This window comes from Ictidomys tridecemlineatus, chromosome 1 (assembly GCF_052094955.1).
Source record: "Ictidomys tridecemlineatus isolate mIctTri1 chromosome 1, mIctTri1.hap1, whole genome shotgun sequence".
NCBI classification, from domain to species: Eukaryota; Metazoa; Chordata; class Mammalia; order Rodentia; family Sciuridae; genus Ictidomys; species Ictidomys tridecemlineatus.
In genome coordinates, this window is record NC_135477.1 from 118,675,931 (window position 1) to 118,697,716 (window position 21,786).

Here is a 21,786-nt window from a genome sequence, read left to right on the forward strand (position 1 = left end):
GAGGCTGGGGATGTGGCTTAGTGGCAGAGTCCCCATGAGTTCAATCCCTAGTACAGGGGGGAAAAAAAGTATCGGAATTCAGATTTAAACTTGCACAGTCTGGGCTGGGATGTAGCTCAGTAATACATTGGTTACCTAGCATGTGCAAGGCCCTGCATTCAATTTTCTGCACCACAAAAAATAAAATAAATAAACTTGAGCAGTCTGGGTCTAGAGTTCAAATTATGGCAAGATATACATATAATGCTGGCTCTTAGAGAAAGTGACTGGACAAGTGCAGAAGGAAACCATTCATGTCAAGACTAAAAGCAGAAGCACGGACTAAACCAGTAGGAAATTCTTGCCATCACTCTCCTCTCAGGTTGTTTCATTCCCTCAGGTCCTCAGTTTCCTCTTTTCCTCTCCATCCTTCTTTCTCCTTTCCACTTTCTCTGTACTGGTTATAATATGAAAAATAAAGTTCATTTTTTGTCATACCTAATGTTCCCTATTCTTAAATTTTTAAGGTATGTGGGCTGAATTCCACAAACATTTATTGACTATATATCAGTAATTTTGCTGGGCATTATGGATATACTGAGGGAAAAAAGAACATTTCATTGAATGATTAAAAATAAAACAAAAGCATGGGCTGGGGTTGGGGCTCAGCGGTGAAGTGCTTCCCTAACGTGTGAGGCACTGCATTTGATCCTCAGCACCACATAAAAATAAAAACAAATAAAATAAAGGCATTCTGTCCATCTACAACTACAAAAAAAAAAAAAAAGGAAAAATAAATAAGTAAATAAATAAAACAAAAGCAAAAAAACCCCAAGAAACTCCTTAATCATTATTCTTCTTAGGCATATCTCCCCCACCCCCCCTTTTTTTTCCTTAAAAAGTCTTTATAGGGGGCTGGGGATGTGGCTCAAGCGGTAGCGCGCTCGCCTGGCATGCGTGCCGTCCGGGTTCAATCCTCAGCACCACATACCAACAAAGATGTTGTGTCTGCCGAGTACTAAAAAATAAATATTAAAAATTCTCTATCTCTCTCTCCTCTCTCACTCTCTCTTTAATAAAAAAAAAAAAAAAAAAAAAAAAGTCTTTATAGGGGCTGGGGTTGTGGCTCAGTGGTAGAGCGCTCACCTAGCAAGTGCAAGGCCCTGGGTTCGATCCTCAGTACCACATATAAATAAATTAATTAAGTAAAGATATTGTGTCCAACTATAACTAAAAAATAAATATTTAAAAAAGGTCTTTTAATATGGCAAAATATTAATATTTGATAAACCTAGGGTGATTAAATCTCATACAAAATCACACATACATTCATATATACATGTAAAAAGTCTGGAAGGACATACTGAAAATACCAATTGCAATTATCTCTAGAACTATATTAGGGATCTCCTTTGATTTCAAATGGCTTCAAGTCAATAGGTTAAAAAAAAAAGGAATCATTCATTATCTCCTCTACCTCTATTTCCTTTCATCATGTAAAAGTCACTATTGTCAATCTGGTTAACCAATCACCAATTCCTGTTCATTCTACTTCCTAAATATCTTCTAAGTCCAATAGCCTCTCCACTCCTCCTGCCAATGTGTCAGCTTAGGCTCTCATCATCTCATACACAAGATTACAGCAAGAGTCTCCTAGCTGGTCTCTCTACCTCTACTCTTGCCCTTTTTCTAATCCTCCCAGCACAATTGTTTCTGGTTGTTATTTCAAAATAAAAATCTGACCACTTTCATCACTCTCTAGTTAAATCCTCCAGAAGACGCCTATTGGGTACAAAAGGCTACCTGAAATTTGTTCATTCCTACCCCTCACAAAATGCCCAGGCACAAATAACTATTTTCTGATACAATGTCTGTTACCTCTGGTCAAATGATACTCTTCCTAAGTCAACCCTTCTCCTCTCTTTTTGAATTCTTTTGCGCCTGCCCATCATTCAAGTATCACCTCTAATGAGCCTTCCCTAATCTCAGACTGTATTAGATACCTTTCCTGTGTACTCCCTTAGCATTCTGCGTTTACTTCAATTATAACATTCAACCTGCTGATAGTTGTTTTCTTATTAGTCTTCTTCAGTAGGCAGTTAGGGTAGGTACTGCAATACAAAGCATAGTGACTTGGCACACAGAAGATACTCAAGAGACATTTCTAAATAAACTGGAGTTCCACCCTTACCTAATGTACATTATAGTTCATTCAAAGTACTCTGATATTGAAAAGACCATTTGTTCTTTGCCTATTTGTGTTCCCAAAGGACTTACTATATTTTTGTTAATATTTACTTTGCTTTATAGACCATAACATAAGAGCTAAAAGTATTTAATCAAATGACTGATGAACTGAAATTCTATTAGATTATTAATAATATCCTGACCTAGAAAGGTACAAATGTATGATCTTGATATAATGTGACCAAAGACCCTTTCATCTTCAGAAAACAGAGTCTTTCAATCAAAACCCACCATGCTTACTTTCTCCAGGAGTAGTCATTCACTTGTCTATATCCACTGATTATCAGGCCACATAGCATGGCCTATACAGGGTTATGGTTCTCAACCCTCAAGAAGGTGTTTGGCAACATCTAGAAATGTTTTTATTTATAACTACCGGGGAAAGGAAGTTACCAGTACCTAGAGGGTATAAGACAAGGCTATACTAATACCAATGATGCACAGGACAGCCTCCCAAAAAAAAGCTATCCAGCCCAAATCATCAATACTGTAGAGAAGAGATGGTCAGGTACAGGAAAACAGACACGCTCATCTCTTTTCATAGGACTGGAAATTCTAACACACTTTTTAGTCATATTAAAGTATAAAACAAACACACACACCCTTGATCTAGGCTTTTACGATTAGGAACTTATTACACAAAAATAGGTTCAAGCATCCAAAAACAAATGCATATGCATAAAGATGTTTCTTAAAGCAATTTTTATTTATATTAACAAAGACTAGTCGCAACTTATATTATAAAAAAATTACTAAATAAAGCCTGGTATGGTGGTGCATGCCTGTAATCCCAGCAACTCCAGAGGCTGAGGGCAGGAGATTACAAATTCAAGGCCAGCCTTAGCAACTTAGCAAGACCCTCAACAACTTAGAGAGATCCTATCTCAAAAACAAAAAATAAAAAGGACTAGGGATGTAGCTCAGTGGTAAAGTATCTCTAAGCTCAATCCCCAGTACCAAAAAAAATAAAATAAAAAGATGGGGTTGTGGCTCAGTGGTAGAGCGCTTGCCTAGCATGTGTGAGGCACTGGGTTCGATCCTCAGCACCACATATAAATAAATGAATAAAATAAAGGTCCATCAACATCTAAAAAAATATTTTAAAAATAAATAAATAAACAGATTAATAAATAGATAAATAAAAAGGGCCGGGGATGTAGCTTAGTGGTAGAGTACTCCTGGGTTCGATTCCCAGCACCACCCACAAAAAAATAAATCAATAAACAAAATTATTAAGCAGAAATATTTAATAGAAATAGATAATAAGGAGCTGGGGTTATGGCTCAGCGGTAGAGTGCTCGCCTTGCATGTGCAAGGCCCTGGGTTCGATCCTCAGCATCACATAAAAATAAATAAATAAATAAAGGTTATTGTGTTCAACTACAAATAAATAAATATTTAGAAAGAAAGAAAGAAAGAAAGAAAGAAAGAAAGAAAAGAAAAGAAAGAAAAAAGAAAGAAAGAAAGAAAGAAAGAAAGAAAGAAAGAAAGAAAGAAAGAAAGAAAGAGATAATAAGATGCTGAGGGCTGATGGCATAGCTTGGTGATAGGGTGCATGCTTAGCTTGTGGAAGGCCCTGGATCCAATCCCCAACACCAAAAACAAGGTACTATCATCAAAAGTAAAACAAATCAAAATATACTAATATGGAAAGATGACAAACACATATCGTTTTAAAAAAAAAAGCTACAAAGCAGTATTTACACAAAAATAGGTTATTACACAAAACTTATTACACAATACCTAGTGGATATAAGACAGGCTAATACCGATACAGTATATAGTATAGTATATATATATATATATATACATATAATGATTAGTTTTTACACACTATAAACAAACACATATTTTTGGTATTCACACAAAAAACATTCTGGAGTTCACCAAACAACCTTAGGGTAACAGTAAGCTTTCATATTCTCTGATACATAATTTTTTCATCTTTGACACTTTAATACTGCTGTTATTTTTACATTTGTGATATTTATAACAAAAATAAGTCTTTTTTTTTTCTTTTTTTTTTTATTTTTTAAAGAGAGAGTGAGAGAGGGGGACAGAGAGAGAGAGAGAGAATTTTTTAACATTTATTTATTTTTTCTTAGTTCTCGGCGGACACAACATCTTTGTTGGTATGTGGTGCTGCTGAGGATCGAACCCGGGCCGCACGCATGCTAGGCGAGCGCGCTACCGCTTGAGCCACATCCCAGCCCCAACAAAAATAAGTCTTAAAAGAAAAAAAAGTAGTTAACTCTTACCAATTACACAGCATGTTTCTACACGGTATTTGTCAATTTCACAGAGGTTATGAGCCAGATAACTCAACTCAGATTTCATGCTCTGGGGAGAAAAAAGAAAAAAAAAATCTAAGTCATGGAAAACGGTTCTCTAAATAATTTCTCTTATAGCTAACACAAACAGGTAACAATCCAATCCAGGAGACTAAAATACAAAAGAGCTTAATCACACCCAAGCAAGAGAAGCAGCTTACTCTGACATAAAGAAGGTTGGAGAATGTGTCCATATTTTCAATCCTGTAAGGGTCTTGTTTCCTTAGCTCATTGAAAATGGAAAGGGCTTTGTCAATATCTGCAGAAAGAACATAGCAAGTTCAGAAAACAACACAGTGCACCTATCAGGGTCTGAGGGTATTTCATTGTCCTTATTCACTCACCTCTGATATTGTGATAGGCAACTGCAATTTGGGAAACAATATATGAGCTTTTAGAAAAGCCCACATCAATGAGATTCTGATACTTTTGCAGGGCCTCCTCTATCAACTGCAACTCTGTGTATATATGAGCCAGAAAAAACTCTTTCATCCAGGTGTCTGGCAAAGACAGGAACTTCAGCTGGCAGCAGGAGAGAGAGGGACACACTTAATAAAATTTGACCTCTCTCCCAAATGAAAATCAAGGAACGATCTTTATTGTCTAAAGGGATTTACCACTAAAATTTTATTAAAGCACCTAATAATGAGTACAGGGTAATCCAACTAAGTGAATATGGCTTATAAGCACAATTAGGGAAGAATGATCTACTGAGAATAGGCTTTAAAGAAAAGGTGAGTCTTAGAGAATGGGTAGGGTTTAAATAGAGAAAAGGGGAAGGAAAATTAAGAACATTCGAGACAAGGGCAACAACCTAAGTAGGGCCAAAACAGATATGATGTGTGTGAATAGGATGAGGAAACCAGCTTGGTTTGAGGAAGCTATATCCAGAAAAAGAGGAAAAATAAGATTAGGCTGGTAGGGTAGATCCTACCATGCAACAGATAATGGGGTACAACAGGAAACTACTATACATTTCTGCCAAGAGAATGACATGATGATGTGTCATTCATGCCAAGAATAAATTTTGAAACAATATGTAGGATGACTTTGAAATGTTAAGTGTAAAATGGGAAAGCTAGAGAGAAAGTATCTACTACTTATAAGTAATTCAAATTTGAGATAACAGAGATGACAACGAGAACCAAGACAAAGAGATGTACACAAGAAAGCAATCATGGCACTGTCTCATGATTGACTAGATTAAGGAAAATAAGAGAAAGGGAAAGACAAATAAATATGACTCTGAGGTGTCAAGATGTGAGTGTCTTGAGAAATAGCAAACGTAGTGAGATATCAAGATAGCAAGAAGAATTTGGTAAGCAAGATGAGAAATTTGGTTTTGCATATTTTGAGTTCAGAGGTAAAACTTTCAGTGGAAATCTAGGAGTTTGTTAGAGATAGGTGAACATAAGTAAACAAAGGTCAGATCTCAGACACAGATTTTTAGCATAAATCATTACTTTGGCTCTTTAAAGCCAACAAAAGGAATTGTGTTGTTGCTTCCATTAGCCACTGAAGAATAGCAGAATGAACATCATAGACAAAGTCTTCTAACAGTGACTAATAAAGCAATTGCAGTTAATAAAGCAGTTTCATATACATTATTTCACTAATAAATCTCTAAATATTTACAGAATCCATGATATCTCAAAAGAGGCCTGAAAATATGTTTTAGTATAATCCTTGATATCAGAGAAATCTTTCCAATGGTATCACTAGAATTAGAGGAGAAACTATAACACTTATTCCATAAAACAAGTTATAGGAAAACCTGAATGTCAAAACATGAATATAAAAAACATTCCAATATCAATGGATTAGAATCCAACAGCAGCTACTGAGCAAGATCTAGTTATCATCCAATGAAGATGTAAATTCTGAAATTGTGACAGGGACTAAAGACACAGCAAAGAGCTAGCTAAAGAGGTCATATGGGCAAAACTTCACCACCCCCCAATTACATTGGAAGCAGAGGGATCTTCACAAGGATCTTCTCAATTTACCATCTCTTTGTCTGTGATCAGGTTACAGAGTTCTAACCAGGCTCCCCAATGCAAAGGCAAAACATGAGTAGCCTCCACAAACACATCAATGGCCTCTTTTACCAAGTCCAGTTTTCGAAGCACCACACCATACCTGGGAAAGAAGGAAATAATCACAGGAGAAGTTAATGCTTTATATTATAGAAACTGGGTGCACTGGCATAAGTCTATAATTCCAGCTACTGAGGAGACTAAAGCAGAAGGATCACAAGTTGGAGGATAGCCTTAGGAACCTAATTAGACCTTGTCCCAAAATAAAAAAGATAGCCAAGGATGTAACTCATTGGTAGAGCACTTGCCTAGCATGTGCGAGGCCCTGTGTTTAATTCCCTGTACCACACTCACCCACACACAAAAAAGATATAGAAAGTTCCAAATTACTATAAAAACCACTTACAGATAAAGGCCAAATCCATCAAGTTCCCGAGCTTGATGCTTTTTGCTGAGCTCTACCCTCAATTCTCTAAGAGCCTCATTTTTCACTTGTCCTTTCTCCAGAGGGCCTAGGAAAGAAACAAAGTCTCTGATCTAAGAGAAGGATACTGGCTTTCATTTTCATAGATGTATATATTCCCTTTAGTTTCAACTGAAGGTTATACTTGAAACCTCCAGCAAATACTCATAATGGGTCTGCAGTCCTACACCCAAATAGTTGTTGGGCTTTTAAATTTGAATTAGATATCATTGTCTAAAAATCAGAAGCCTCAATTAAAAATCTTGAGTTTTTAGCTTCAGGAAACAGAGAAGGGCCAAAGGAAGAAGGCCCTAATAACATCAGGCCCAGAGTGCCACAAGGCAGCCCTCAGCTGAAGCTGGGTGCCAACAGGGTACATGAGATAAGCCATGTGCTCTGCAATTTGCAACAATGCATCTCAGTCCAGTTATATTATCTGACTGGCTCCAACAGGCACTTAAATTTGCAATGCTACTTTTTAATCCAAGAGATAAGAGAAAAAGGGCTGGGGATGTGGCTCAAGCGGTAGTGCGCTCGCCTGGCGTGCGTGCGGCCCGGGTTCGATCCTCAGCACCACATACCAACAAAGATGTTGTGTCCGCCGAGAACTAAAAAATAAATATTAAAAATTCTCTCTCTCTCTCTCTCTCTCTCCCCCCTCTCTCACTCTCTCTTTAAAAAAAAAAAAAATAAAAATAAAATAAAAAAAAAAAGAAAAAAAGAAAAAAAAGAGATAAGAGAAAAAAAATTCATACCTAGGCTATCAACAGTTTCATCATCCTTCTTTTTCTCTCCAGACTGTAAAAGAAATTCAACAAGTAGGTAGGTCTTTTTTCAATTTATTCTGAAACATGTTTTAAAGCTACCCAAGAGTTCAAGTCCAACAAAAATAGCATCTGCTTTTGGTCATTAATTTCAAACAATCATTTGGGGGCTCCCACTGCCTAAATGTGGGATAATTTGAGTACCAAAGTAGTTAAGTACAGTAAATAATTATAAATAATTAAAAATATAGGAATCCAGCCAGGCTTGGTGTTACAAGCTTATAAACCCAGCTACTTGGGAGGTTAAGGCAGGAGGATTGCAACTGGAGGCCAGCCTGGACAACTTATCAAGATCCTGTAGAGTGCTCGCCTCACACATATGAGACCCTGGGTTCAATTATCAGCACCACATAAAAACAAATAAGTGAAATAAAGGTATTGTGTCTAGCTACAACTAAAAAATAAATACTTAAAAAAAAATTTTTTTTAAAGAGCAGGGGATGTAGCTCAGTGGTTAAGCATCCCTAAATTCAATCCTTACACCTGTAATGTAAGGATTACATTACATTATAAATGCTTACACTTGTAAATGTATATAATATATAAAGTGTATATATATATATATTTTTTGCAATGTTGGGGATCAAACCCAATCCTCAGCACCACATAAAAATAAATAAATAAATGAATAAATACATTTTAGGCAAGCACTCTTCCACTGAGCTACCCCCAGCCTTATAAAATATTTTAAAAGATCTGTTCACACATAAAATAACTAAAAAAAAAAGTAGGAAAATACATTCATAATATTCCATAATTAAATAGTTGTACTGCCCTTTATATTTACAATTTAACAGCCAAGCAACAAAACAACAAATGTACTACAAATAAAGTGAAAACTGAATAGTTTATTTATTGGTAGTGGGAATTAAACCCAGAGGCACTTTACATAAGCACTGAGCTACATCTCCAGCCCTTTAATTTTGAGACAGGGTCTCACAGAGTTGCCAAAGCTGGCCTCAAACTTGTAATCTTCCTGACTAAGCCTGTCAAGTCACTAAGATTATAGGCATGCACCACCATTCCCCACTATTATAAATTTAAAAATCAACTCAGGCTGGGATTTTTCTATTTAATTCTAAATATGAATGCTTCACTGAAAGCAAAGTAATACCTTAAAATTGCCCTCACCAAATATCTGGAGTACATATATAGGAAATAGGCTTTCTTGCTATTACAGCCATGTAGGAAATGTGCTGCCCGGTCATATTCTTTAACATCAAAGTAGGCCTTGGCCAGGGTATAAGCATCCATATCCTGGGCATCCTCCTAGAAAAGAGACAAGTCCATGTAAATAACTGAAAATAGGAAAACAAAAGTTCAAACATAAGAAACATATTCAGTAATTTCAAGATGTAAGAAAAGTGATTTTTTTTTCTATTTCCAGAAAGCTAACACATATGTAGATATATACATGCTGCATTTTTATATATGTACTACCAGGCAAGTTCTTTCTTTGGAAAGAACTACTTCTTTCCAAAATACTTTTCAAATAAAAAGGTGGTGAAAAAGACAAAGACACACACAAACACACACACACATATTTTTTTTTTTAAATAACTAGGTATTGAATGTAGGGGTACTCTACCACAGAGCTACACCCCCAGCCCTTTTTATTCTTTTTTCTTTCTGTTTTTGTTTTCTGGGCAGTGAATCTTAGGACTACATACCAAGTCTTTCATTTTATTTTAAATTTAATATTATGTTGTTGTTGTTGATAAACCTTCATTTTATTTATTTATTTATTTATTTTTTTATATGTGGTGCTGAGAATCAAACCCAGGGCTCACACATGTTAGACAAGCACTCTACCACTGAGCTACAACCCCATTCCTTTTATTTTACTTTGAGACAGGGTCTCACTAACTTTTCCCAGGCTGGTCTTGAATCTGCAATCCTACTGCCTTAGTCCCATGTAGCTAGGATTACAGGTATGCATCTCAAAACCTGGCAAAAGAAAAAAATTTTAAAAATTAAACCAACACACACATTTGGGTGCAGTGCCAATGCCTATAATACCAGCAAGTTGGGTAGCTAAGATAAGAATACTTCAAATTCAAGGTCAGCCTCAGCAATTTAGAGACACTCTGACCCAAAATAAAAAAATAAAAAGAACTGGGGGTGTATCTCAGTAGTAAAGTGTCCCTGAGATCAATCCTCAGTACCAAAACAAAACAAAACAAAACAAACCACTAAATCAACATACTCAGAAACTTATATTGTTTCTTCAAATGTCATTAGGAAGTTGCAAATGGTTTTGTGTTCAGGACCTGAATTCATTTTCTGATTTTTGGTCTCTGTTTCATGAGCATGCATTTTCCTTTTCCTTTTTCTTTTCTTTCTTTCTTTTTTTTTTTTTTTTTTTTTTTTGGCAAGTTTTGGGGGAGGTTGGACAGGAACTGAACCCAAGGGCACTTCAGCATTGAGCTATAAATTTAAAAATCAACTCAGAGTCTCAATAGTCCATTTTATTTTTTATTTTTAGATAGGGTCTCACTAAGTGGCCCAGTCTGCTTTCAAACCTGAATTTTCCTGCCCTAGCCTCCTAATCACTGGGATTATAGGAATGTGCCACCACACCTAGTTGAACATCTGTTTCTTCTGTAAAGTAGAATAAGTAATATTGACCTTACAGATTTGATATGAGGAAAATGCGAAAAAGTCACTTAAAATGTCCAGCATTCATATGTGGCATTCTCTTCCTTCTCGTCTTTTTTAAATTCCTACATAAGTACAATACAAGTATGTGATCACTTATATTTTCTGTATTTCAACAAAGTCTTATCATATGTTAGCATTGTTGACAACATAAAATACAGTTATAGGGGCTGGGGTTGTAGCTCAGGGGTTGAATGTTTACCTTGAATGTGTGAGGCATTGGGTTCGATCCTTAGCACCACATGAAAATAAATAAATGAATAAATAATGATATCGTGTCCACCCACAACTAAAAAAATTATTAAAAAAAATAAAATACAGTTATAATTCATAACACATTTAAATTAAAAACATAGTTACAAACATACTGGGCACAGAGGTGCACACCTGTAATCCCAGTGGTTCAGGAGGCTGAGGCAGGAGAATGACAAGCTCAAAGCCAGCCTCAATAACTTAGCAAGGCCCTAAGCAATTAGTGAGACTCTGTCTCAAAATAAAAAAATTTTAAAGGGCTGGGGTGCTCAGTGCCTAAATGCCCCAGGGTTTAATCCCAGGTAACAAAAAAAGAAAAATGTATGATCACCCAAATTCTAGGAACAAGTTAACTAAAACATGAAAAACTTCATTTCTTCTTATCCATCTTGACCCAAATTATCACTAGTACGGAAGTAGAATCACAACATATTTAGCATTTTCTTCACTGGATCAACATGTCCTAAATATTGCCATTCAGCTTAGGATTCTGAAGGTCCCTTTCACATTCTACTCACCAGCTGCTTATTTCTTTTCCACTGAATCCCTCCCTTCATTATGCACCTGTCTCTCTCTGTTTTTGCAGTACTGGTGCATTACACCTTGCCAAATAAGAAATAGTCACTGTTTTATAGTTGTGGGAAAAAAATCAACTGGCATATTCAGGGAAAAATGGATTATGATAAAAATCATTCCAATTACACAACACTGTGCAAACAAACATACATATTATACATCATACACAAAACATTTATAACTCTTCACACACATTTGAAAGTTTTACTATTTTGCCAGGGCTGGTGGCACACACCTGTAATCCCAGCAACTCAGGAGGCAGAAGCAGTTTAAGGCCAGTCTCAGCAACTTAGCTAGACCCTCAGGAACTTAGCAAGACCCTGTTTCAAATTTTTAAAAAAATTAAAAAGGAATAGGAATATAGCTCTATGGTAAAGTGCCCCTGGATTCATTCCCTAGAACCCAAAAAATAAAAAATAAAATAAAATAAACAAAAAACAAACAAACAACAACAAAAATCCACAAAGTCCACAAAGTTTTACTATTTGAACTATATAGCTTTATATTTTCATTCTTGCTTATGAGAACCTAGAATGTTCTAATGAAGGTTACACACTACATGATTCAGACGTATTTAGCATTAAAGCTGAGTTTTTAAGTAGCCACAGTTAGTACCAATCACATCATTTTGTTTTGTTTTGTTTTTAGTACCAGGGATTGAACCCAAGGGCACATCCCAGCCCTCTTCATTGTTTAATTTTGAGACAGGGTCTCAAAGGCTGGCCTCAAATTTTCGATCCTCCTGCCTTAGCCTCCTGAGCTGCTGCAATTAGAGGGTGCACCATCACACCTGGCAAGAATGTTTATATAACAAATGGCTACTACACAGATTTGAACACAGCAAAAGAATCTTCACTTTCAGTAATTCTTTGAAGACCAATGTTTTAAGGTTTACTCTAGTTTAAATTTTGGATCAAGGCTAAATGAGATTAATATGTTTCTCTGGCATTTTTTAGGGACACTCCCCAGAGAACACTAAATGTCCAACAATTTAAAAAAGAAGCTGCTAAATCAATATACTCAAAGTAAGCTGAAACTAACCAATAGCTAATATCACCCCCCACACCCTCACTCCTGCTTCTGGAGACTGAACTTTACCTCTAAGTCACAGCTCCAACCCTTTTATTTTGAGAAGGGTCTCACTAAAATGCAGAAGCTGGCCTGGAACTTGTGATCCTCCTGCCTCAGCCTCCCCAGTCTCTCGGATTACAGGCATGCAATACCCAGCACCAATAGCTATTACTTTCTAATAATTCAATAATGGTTAGGTTTCTGAAATGTCTATAAAATTCCTGTGTTATATGAACTGTTAGGAGCAAGGACTATTTTCTATGTTCACCTGGCATTGTGCTTTATTACTCATTCAGCAATTTTTATTCTATTCAGGACCAACAATGTGCCTAGGCACTGTGACAATAGTCACAGGGAAGTAAAAGCTAATAAGATATATAAATCACAGTGACTCAAAACAATCATACAACAGTGAGTTTTACCTTTAATTCTAAAAAATAAAAATAAAAATTTTACCTCTATTGTCTTAATTAATCTTGAAAACCCAACTATTGTTAATATTATCTATAGATGGAAGGCTGTCACTTAGCATTTATCTTGACAACAATGATGACAGGAGCAAAGAACATGAATGGAATATAGATGCAAAATATTCACCCTACCAAGCCACCTCTCTCTTATGAATGGGAATTTGGAGAATACCTGATTTTACTGAGTCCGGTATTTACTCAGTGCCTGATATTATCTAATTCCCTAAATTGTCCCCTCCCAAAGTAGTCATTATTATTCTCATTTTCAGATAAAAGAACTGGGCTCAGAAGGTTAAGTAAATTGCCAAAAGTCATTAGTTTTATATTTGAACCCAGAGCCCACACACATTTTGCAATGCTTATCAAACAATAGAGTAAGAATAGTCCCAAGCTGTTGCGAAAACTTTTGCTTTTTCTCATCTCTGAGTATTTTCTAGGTTGGGCCACAAAATCCCAAAAGCTGAAATCTTAAGCAATGATTGTATACGTGGTCTCTCTGGCTTAAAGTAAGAGCACCACCAAAACCAAAACGAAACAAGAAAACACCAAGGATAAAAACCACTTATACCACCCAGCTCTTTAAACGCTTGTATTCCCTTTAGCAAACACTGCTGCTAAACGGTTAGCTCCTCTCCAGCGACAAGGCATTCAGTGTGCCTCTTCAAGCACATTGCTTTGGCGAGGATCGCTCACTGTGAAGATGCTCTTACCTCTGTAATAGGCGGCGGCGGCTGCAGCTCGGCCAAAGGCAACGCGGGGAGGGAGAAGGCCAACTCCGCGGACCTAGAACACGCACACAAACTGGATCAGCCTGAGAAGCCCCCAAGGCCAAGGATCCAACCTTGGTCCCCTCCGACCCCGACACCTCACCATTTGCTACTGTGCAGCAGGCCCCGCTCTCGAGTAAGGCCCGCAATGAGCAGCAGCTGCTTTTTAATTTCCCGCAAATCTGAGAAATCTGCGTTCGTGGATAGACCGGGCATCACCGTCGCCGTCACCGTCACCGCAACCGGGACTACAGAGGTACTCGCCGCCATTTTCCTGACTCGGGCCACTTCGACCAATCATCAGCAATAATACTTGCTTCCCTTGCTCCGAAAAAGAGTGACTGTCATTGGCTAGTTCTTACTCCGGAACAACCAATCAGAAATCTTTCTCTTACCATCACGGTGAACAGGGAGGGGGGGAAAAAAGAGACAATTAGGTTCTCATTTAGCCAAAAGCTACTGAGGCCAGAAAATTAGAGCAAGAAGTGCAGGGAAACAGCCCTCACCTGAGTAGACAGGAAAGCTGGGGATGAAAGTAAGGGCATGAAAAGATTGAGAAGGGACAATACTATATTCCTTCGGGGTGATGTGATTGGCTGGCAAATAGTGGGTAGTTTCTGGGCAGATTCTGTGCCATGGGATAAAAGTGATGTTTGTGGTCTAAGAAGGATGAATGGTTTCCTCGAAGCACTGTAAGAGGATGTATCTCTCGCTTTACGGAGAATTCTTCCTCTTTATCTCCCTTCATTGCAACCCATCCGGGAGAAAGGTAACATTCCATGATGGATTACTTGGTGACAGGTTCTGTACTTTTACAAGCATAATCTGGTTTAACTCAAAAAACAGCTGTAAGAGCCAGGAACGGTGGCACAAGCCTGTTCTAGTAGCTACTCCAGAGACTGAGGCAGAAGGATAGCAAATTTGAGGCCAGCCTCAGCAACTTAATCTCGCTAAATCGAGACTGTTTCAAGAAACATTTTTTAATTTAGCTGCTTTTTACATATATATGTAAAAAAATTAAAATTTTTTGATATATATATCATATAACTCAAATTTTTTAAATTAGAAGGGCTGGGGATATAGCTCAGTGGCAAAGGGCCCCTAGGTTCAATCCCCAGTACCTCAAAATAATAATAACCTAATTTAAATAAATAATTGAAAACAACACTATGATATTCGTATCATCTCAATTTTACAGATAAGAAAGCAAGGGCTGGGCGGGGTGGCACCCAGGCACTAGGGACTGACTAGGGAGGCTTAGGCAGAAGGATAGGAAATTCAAAAACCAGCCTCAGCAATTTATCAAGATCCTGTTCTTATTATAAAAGGCTGGGGATATACCTCAGTGACATAATGCCCAGTGCCAAAAAGAAAAGAAAACAAGCCCAGTAAAGAGTCTAGGGCTGGGGATATGGCTCAAGTTGCGTGCGATCCTCAGCACCACATACAAACAAAGATATTGTGTCCGCCAAGAACCAAAAAATAAATATTAAAAAATTCTCTCTCTCTCTCTTTCTCTCTCTCTCTAAAAAAAAAAAAGAAAAATTAAAAAAAAAAAAAAGAGTCTAGTCTATGATCCTGATCTGATTCCAAAGCCTGGTGTTCTTAAATATTACAAAGAAGACCAGGAGTGAGCATGGCCCTGAGATTCTAATCCCAGCACTGAAAATAATAATAATAATAAAATACATGAAGATTTGCAATTTGCTTTAAAAAACCTGGAAGACTTTTCATAACAATATAAAAAGATTTTTTTTTGTACTAGGAGTTGAACCCAGGAGTGTTTTACCACTGAGCTACATTCCTTTTTATTTTGAATTAGTGTTTTGCTAAATTACTAAGGCCCTCACTAATTGCTGAGATTGGCCTTCAACTTTCAGTCCTCCTATCTCTTACTCTGGAGTCACTGAAATTACCGGTGTGTACCACTGTGCCTGACAGCACTTTTTTACCTACTCTCTTGGGAACTTTTTGAACCATTTTTGTCATTATTTTTAAATTTTTTTTTAAGAAAGAGAGAGAGAGAGAGAGAATTTTAATATTTATTTTTTAGTTTTCGGCAGATACAACATCTTTGTTTGTATGTGGTGCTGAGGATCGAACCCAGACCGCACACATGCCAGGTTGGCGGGCTACTGCTTGAGCCACATCCCCAGCCCATTTTTGTCATTCTTTTGGTGTTATTTATTTACATTTATTAAATTATTTTTGGTCCTGGGGATTGAATCCAGAACACTTAACCACTGAGCCTCGCTCCAAGACCTTTTATATATTTTATTTAGAGACAGGATCTCACTGAGTTGCTTGGGGTCTCTCTAAATTACTGAGGCTGGCCTCAAACTTGTGGTCCTTCTGCCTCAGCTTCCTGAGTTGCTGGGAGTACAGTCATGCACCATCGTGCCTGGCTCATTGGGTGAGATTTAGAAGTGATTTTAGAAGAGTTATAGTTGTAGATTAATACTTATTTTGCCAGGTGGAGGTGGGGAACCACTGGGGATTGAACCCAGGGGCCTTTTACCACTGTGCTACATCTCCAGTCTTTTTTTTTTTTTTTTAACTGTTTATTTTGGGGGCTGGGGTTGTGGCTTAGGGCTAGAGTGCTTGCCTCGAACATGTGAGGCTCTGAGTTCCATCCTCAGCACCACATAAACATAAATAAATAAAATAAAGATGTTGTGTTCAACTATAACTAAAAAAATAAATATTTTTTTTAAATGTTTTATTTTGGTACAAGGTCTCACTAAGTTGCTGAGTATGGTGTGGAACTAGTGATGCTCCTGCCTCAGCTTTCCCAGTTGCTAAAATTTCAGTCATGTGCCACCATGCCTGGTTCTGATTAATATATATTAAAGACTGTAAAGCCATGGGCTGGGGCTGTAGTGCTCAGTGGCAGAGTACTTGCCTAGCATTGTGAGGCACTGGTTTTGATCCTTAGTACCATATAAAAATAAACAAATAAAATAAAGGCATTCTGTCTATCTGCAACTATAATTTTTTTAAAAAGATTATAAAACCAATTTGATTGCTGTATAACATAAATAAAATACAGTATATGAATGTAAATTATTTTTTTTAATTGAGAAACAGTAGAGGATAGAACTCAAGAACATGAATTCAGAGCCATCCTATCTGGATTCAGGTCATTCCTTGATAAAATAAGGATCATGATAATAATTCCTGTTATTCAGTTGGATAAGAATTGAATTAGATAATCCGTGTAATATATTTAGGACGATTTTTTTAACATATAGTAAATACTGGCTATGGGTAAGCTATTCTTGAGCTTTTACTCCCTAATTTTTTTTTCCTTTCCTACTTTACTGGGGATTGAACCTGAGGGTGCTCTACCACTGAGTTACATCCCCAGCTCTTTTGATTTTTAAATTTTTAAACAGCATCTTGCTAAACTGCACAGGCTGATCTCAAATTTGTGATTCTCCTGCCTCATCCTTCCAATACTGGGATTACAAGCATATGCCACAGGTCCTGGGTCCTGCAAGGATTTTGACATGTAGAATCACCAATCCTCTTTGTCACTGTGTTGATGTCTGAGGAGGAATGAAGAGAAGAGATATGAAGAGGATATGAAGAGACCTGTACTTGAATCTTCTAGGCTCTTGTCTCCATTGCAAAATATTTAAAAATTTAAGGCCAAGTCAGGTTTTATTTATTTATTTATTTATTTTTGATACTAGACTAGAACGAAGGGGGATTTACCACTGATTACATCCAGTCCAGTCCTTTTTTTTTTTTTTTAAGATAGGATCTTGCTAAGTTTCTGAGAGTCTTGAAAAATGGCTGAAGCTGTCCTCAACGCAATCCTCCTACTTTAGCCTCATGAGTCACTGGAATTACAGGCCTGCACCATCATGCCTGGCTCTATTTGGTGCATATGGCACCAAACCTGATGAGAATCAGATTTTTAAAAAGAGAGGAAGAGGTTTTTAGAAAGGACACAGGAGGGTGAGAGAGTGTGTTCAATCTCAAGAGTGAGAGATGATGCCAGGGCTTAAGGTTAGGTTTGTTTTTCTTTTAATACTTTTATTTTAGGTGGACACAATACCTTTATTTTGTTTATTTAGTTTTTTTTTTTAATGTGGTGCTGGGGGTCAAACTCAGTGCCTCATGCCATGCATGCTAGGCAAGCACTCTACCGCTGAGCCACAACCCCAGCCCAAGGTTAGGTTTTTAAAATAATTAGGTGGGAAATGTGTGCTCCAAAGGGATTGGGCTTCTCTCCTGGTTTGGAAATATTGAGCAAGATCCTGTTTCCCCATTAGGGGATCTTGTCTGGGATAAAGGTTTCAGCTTACATCCAAGTATGTAGAGGTGGGTGGCCCATTGGGTGATCAGAGGGTCATGGTCCAGTAGTTAAACCCTAGCCTCCCAAGGCTAATGGTCCACTACTAAAGTCTTGTTCCCATTTTGTGATATTCCAGAAGACTTATATAGGGAACTGGAAAGTTACAGAGTAATTTATGGGCTTTCTGTCCCTTAGGTACCTTTGTCCAGTTCACGAGTTGTCTATTCATTCTATAATTTAACAGGGATATTTTTTCCTTTGGAGACTCAGTGAACTCTCTCTAAATTTCTATCTCACTCTTGATAATGCAGCAAGATAGGAGTCATTATTTCTATTTTACAGAATAGAAAATAGATCCAGATAACAGTTTATCTGAGGTGACCTCAAGTCCTATTCAAAAAAGACCATATTCTATTATGTTTTCATAATTTCAACATTTTATTCTTTCTTATTTGTGTCTTTGGCCATTTACAAATAATTTTCAAATGTTATTGAAGCCTATGAAGTAGATCCTATATCATTTTTCAGATGATACTAACACCTATTTTTAAGGCATGAGATGTAAATCAGTGGTAGTAGAAACAAATTCTGAGTTCAAAACCCAGCACCAGACACACACATACAGCAATAATAATAATACCCATGTTATGGCATTGTTATAATAGTTAGAGATGTGTACACTGGTGGGGCAAATACAAGTCAGTGAAGGCTTGTTTCTGAATGTGGACTAAGAAAGACTCCCAAAGATGTGATGGGAAGGGCAAGGAGGGAGGAAACTCACCACTTCCCTCGTCTTCAATCTTTTGGTGGGCATCAAAACATGAACCTGGGGCTAGAGTTGTGGCTCAGTGGTAGAGCGTTCGCCTTGCACGTGTGAGACCCTCGGTTCAATCCTCAGCACCACATAAAAATAAATAAACAAAATAAAGATATTGTGTCCATGTATAACTAAAAAAAATTTTTTAAAAATCAAACCTTGGTTTAAAGTTAATCATGTACTCATTAAAACATCTGAAGAAAGCCATACAAGTGGTTGGCCTGCAATCTATCCTGTATTTATTTTCCCCTGCTCATTGGCACAGTATGGTCCTTCATTTTATCTTGGTCTGCCACGCTGAGGAGCACATGAGTAATAAAATGTTCAAACACTCTCTTTGAGTCCTCCAAATTCTTTCTTTGGGATTGGTAAACTGTAATACTGTGACATTTTCAGCCCTGGGGTTGAATAATATTCCTTAGTATGTATCACCATTTCTATGAGGAAATAGCATGATTTGGGGATTATCCAGATATTCAGAGGTAAAGAAACCAGGACTCAGTGTTTCTAGTTCAAGCCTCTTCCCCATACATAACTGCCACTTCTAAAAGCAGCCCAGGATTGGGGTACAGAAGAGCTGAAATCTTAATTCCATCTCCTCTGGAGGCTGAGGCAAAAGGTTCTGAAGTTTGTAGCCAGCCTCAGCAAGTGAGACACTGTCTCAAAAAATAAAAAGGTCTGGGGATGTAGCTTGATGGCACTTCATGGTAAAGCACCCCTGGGTTTAATCCCCAATGAGAGAGAGAGAGACAGACAGAGAGACAGAGAGAGCTAGAGAACAAGAGAGAGTTGAAATCTGCTATGATCTAAATATACCTGCAAAATCTCCTCCCCTCTTCTACTCCCTTTCCTCACAGGTCCTTTTAAAATGACAGAGTTAAGCAAGAGAACTTCCAAGATTCCTTCCACTTCTGATAAATTCCAGTTGGAGACTGGAGCTCAAATCATCTCTGTAAAAATTAGGAGGCAGTAACTTCCTTGTTTTAAGTTTATTAACAGTAAATAAATTTTAAAATAATGATGTAATGAAGAGTTAAAAAGTCACTGTTGCCAGGCATGGTGTTGCACACCTGTAGTCCCAACTACTCAGGGGGCTGAGGCCAGAGGATCACTTGAATCCTTGAGTTCAAGACCAGCATAGGCAACAGTAGTTATCTCAATTCAAAGAGAGTGAGAGATGTGTCACTGCTATGTTTGAAATGTGCAGCTCCTTCTCTCAGTGGAAAATTGACAAAGATCAATCTGAAAGTCAAGAGATCTCAGACCTAAGTCTCCCATTACCTCACTTACTTTATAACCAGAACCCTCCTCTCCCTGCAATACTTGAAGGGGAAAAGAATTCAAAAGTGAACAGAGGCCCAATTCCCTAACCCCTTTCAGGTATCTGTACCACAGTCACAATTTGTATTTTTACTTGTAAATGAGCCCGCATTGTGTCTACTCATTGTTCATGAAGCTCCCTCCTAGCTTGCATGTTATTGTTTGTATATGAGGTCTTCTCCAAAAGTTCCTATGTTAATACAGGAGTATTCAGAGGTGAGATGATTACATTATAAGTGATGTAACCTAATCAGTCTAGCCTAGTTTAAAAGGAGTAACTGGGTGCTAACTGTAGACAGGTAGGGCATGGCTTGAGGAGGTAGGTCACTGGGGCCATGCCCTTCCAGCCCTTCCCAGCTCCCCGGTTCCCAGCTGCCATAAGGTGAAAGCACTCCTGCACTAGGCTCCTTGGCCATGATATTCTGCCTCACCTTGGGCCCAAAGCAATGGAACAGCCGAGCATGAACTGAATGTCTGAAACTGAGCCAAAATAAACTTCCACTTCTCTAAGTTGTTCTTGTCAAGTTTGTTGGTCACACAAAAATAAAAAGCTGATTAATACACTGCATGAAAACATATGATCAAAATAGCCAAAATGCTACCTTCCAAGCTCAGGGGATTAGACTCTGAGAGCAGAGTTACACCCTGACCCTGATGCTCTGGGGCCCCATCCAGGGGCCCAGATTCAGGAAGGGAGATGACCCAACAACTCCATTTCCCTCCAAAGGGGTTAACAGCACAATAATCAGGAGAGTGTTTGTCATCACCTAGTCGGTGCTTCATAAATACATGATGAAACTGATCAGAGTTCGAGAAAAACTGCCACAAGCACACAGCAGGTTTCGATGTCTCTATTGAGAAGAAAATGTATCAAAAAAGGAAGAAAAGTTCAGAGGGAGAGAAAGAAATAAACATTTATTTTATTTTAACTGATTACTGGGCATTTGTGTGTAATTTTTTATGATCCTTACAAGAGCCTTGCATAATCAATTCCTTACCATCAATACCATCACCCCTGAGAGGTTGCTGGACGCAGTGGTGCATGCCTGTAATCCCAAATCTCTAGAGGCTGAGGCAAGAGGATCATGAGTTCAAAGCCAGCCTCAACAATTTAGTGAGGCCCTCAGCAACTTAATGAGACCCTGCCTCAAAATAAAAAATAAAAAGGGCTTGGGATGTGGCTCAGTGGTTAAGCACTCCTGAATTCAATCTCTAGTACAAAAATATAAATAGGGCTGAGGTTGTTACTCAGTAGGGTGCTTTCCTAGCAATGAGAGGCACTTGGTCTGATTCTTAGCACTACATAAAAAAATAAATAAAGCAAAGTTAAAAAAAATTGTTATATATATATATATAAAATAAATATATAAATTACTTCCATTTATTAAGTGCCAATTACAAGCTAAGATATGTGTTAAGGTTTTTACATAGATTATCCCATGTAACCCTTACACAAACATTATCTCATTAGCTCTCACAAACGAGTAATACAGGTATTGTTATTATTATTCCCATTTTATAGATAAGGACACTGAGATCCATAGTATTATGCATGGGCTCTCTCTCTCCAGCGAGGAGGTCTACAGAACAGGGTAGAGGAGAGTGTGGCTGCGGAGTCGCTAATCAAGACCTCTGGTAACCAAGCTGGGAGCAGTTCTGATTTTATTGCAGTT

General features: G+C 37.7%; 1 protein-coding gene across 2 annotated transcripts in view; it reads right to left on the reverse strand.

Moving 5' to 3' along the window:
* Positions 1 to 13,977, reverse strand: part of Cdc23 (cell division cycle 23) — a 21,551-nt gene extending 7,574 nt beyond the window's left edge. The window contains exons 1-10 of one of the 2 annotated variants that reach the window (XM_078045792.1): positions 13,777 to 13,916; positions 13,617 to 13,689; positions 10,740 to 10,768; positions 9,011 to 9,148; positions 7,811 to 7,853; positions 6,999 to 7,104; positions 6,563 to 6,695; positions 4,901 to 5,078; positions 4,718 to 4,815; positions 4,485 to 4,566 (exon numbers count right to left, since the gene is read on the reverse strand). In XM_078045792.1, the coding sequence (XP_077901918.1) occupies positions 4,485 to 4,566; positions 4,718 to 4,815; positions 4,901 to 5,078; positions 6,563 to 6,695; positions 6,999 to 7,104; positions 7,811 to 7,853; positions 9,011 to 9,148; positions 10,740 to 10,768; positions 13,617 to 13,689; positions 13,777 to 13,779 (883 nt within the window). In that variant the 5' untranslated portion in view covers positions 13,780 to 13,916. Of the gene's footprint in view, positions 1 to 4,484; positions 4,567 to 4,717; positions 4,816 to 4,900; positions 5,079 to 6,562; positions 6,696 to 6,998; positions 7,105 to 7,810; positions 7,854 to 9,010; positions 9,149 to 10,739; positions 10,769 to 13,616; positions 13,690 to 13,776 lie in introns of both variants that reach the window. The other variant, XM_005327245.5, reaches the window with a different exon arrangement.
* Positions 13,978 to 21,786: the final 7,809 nt, after the last annotated feature.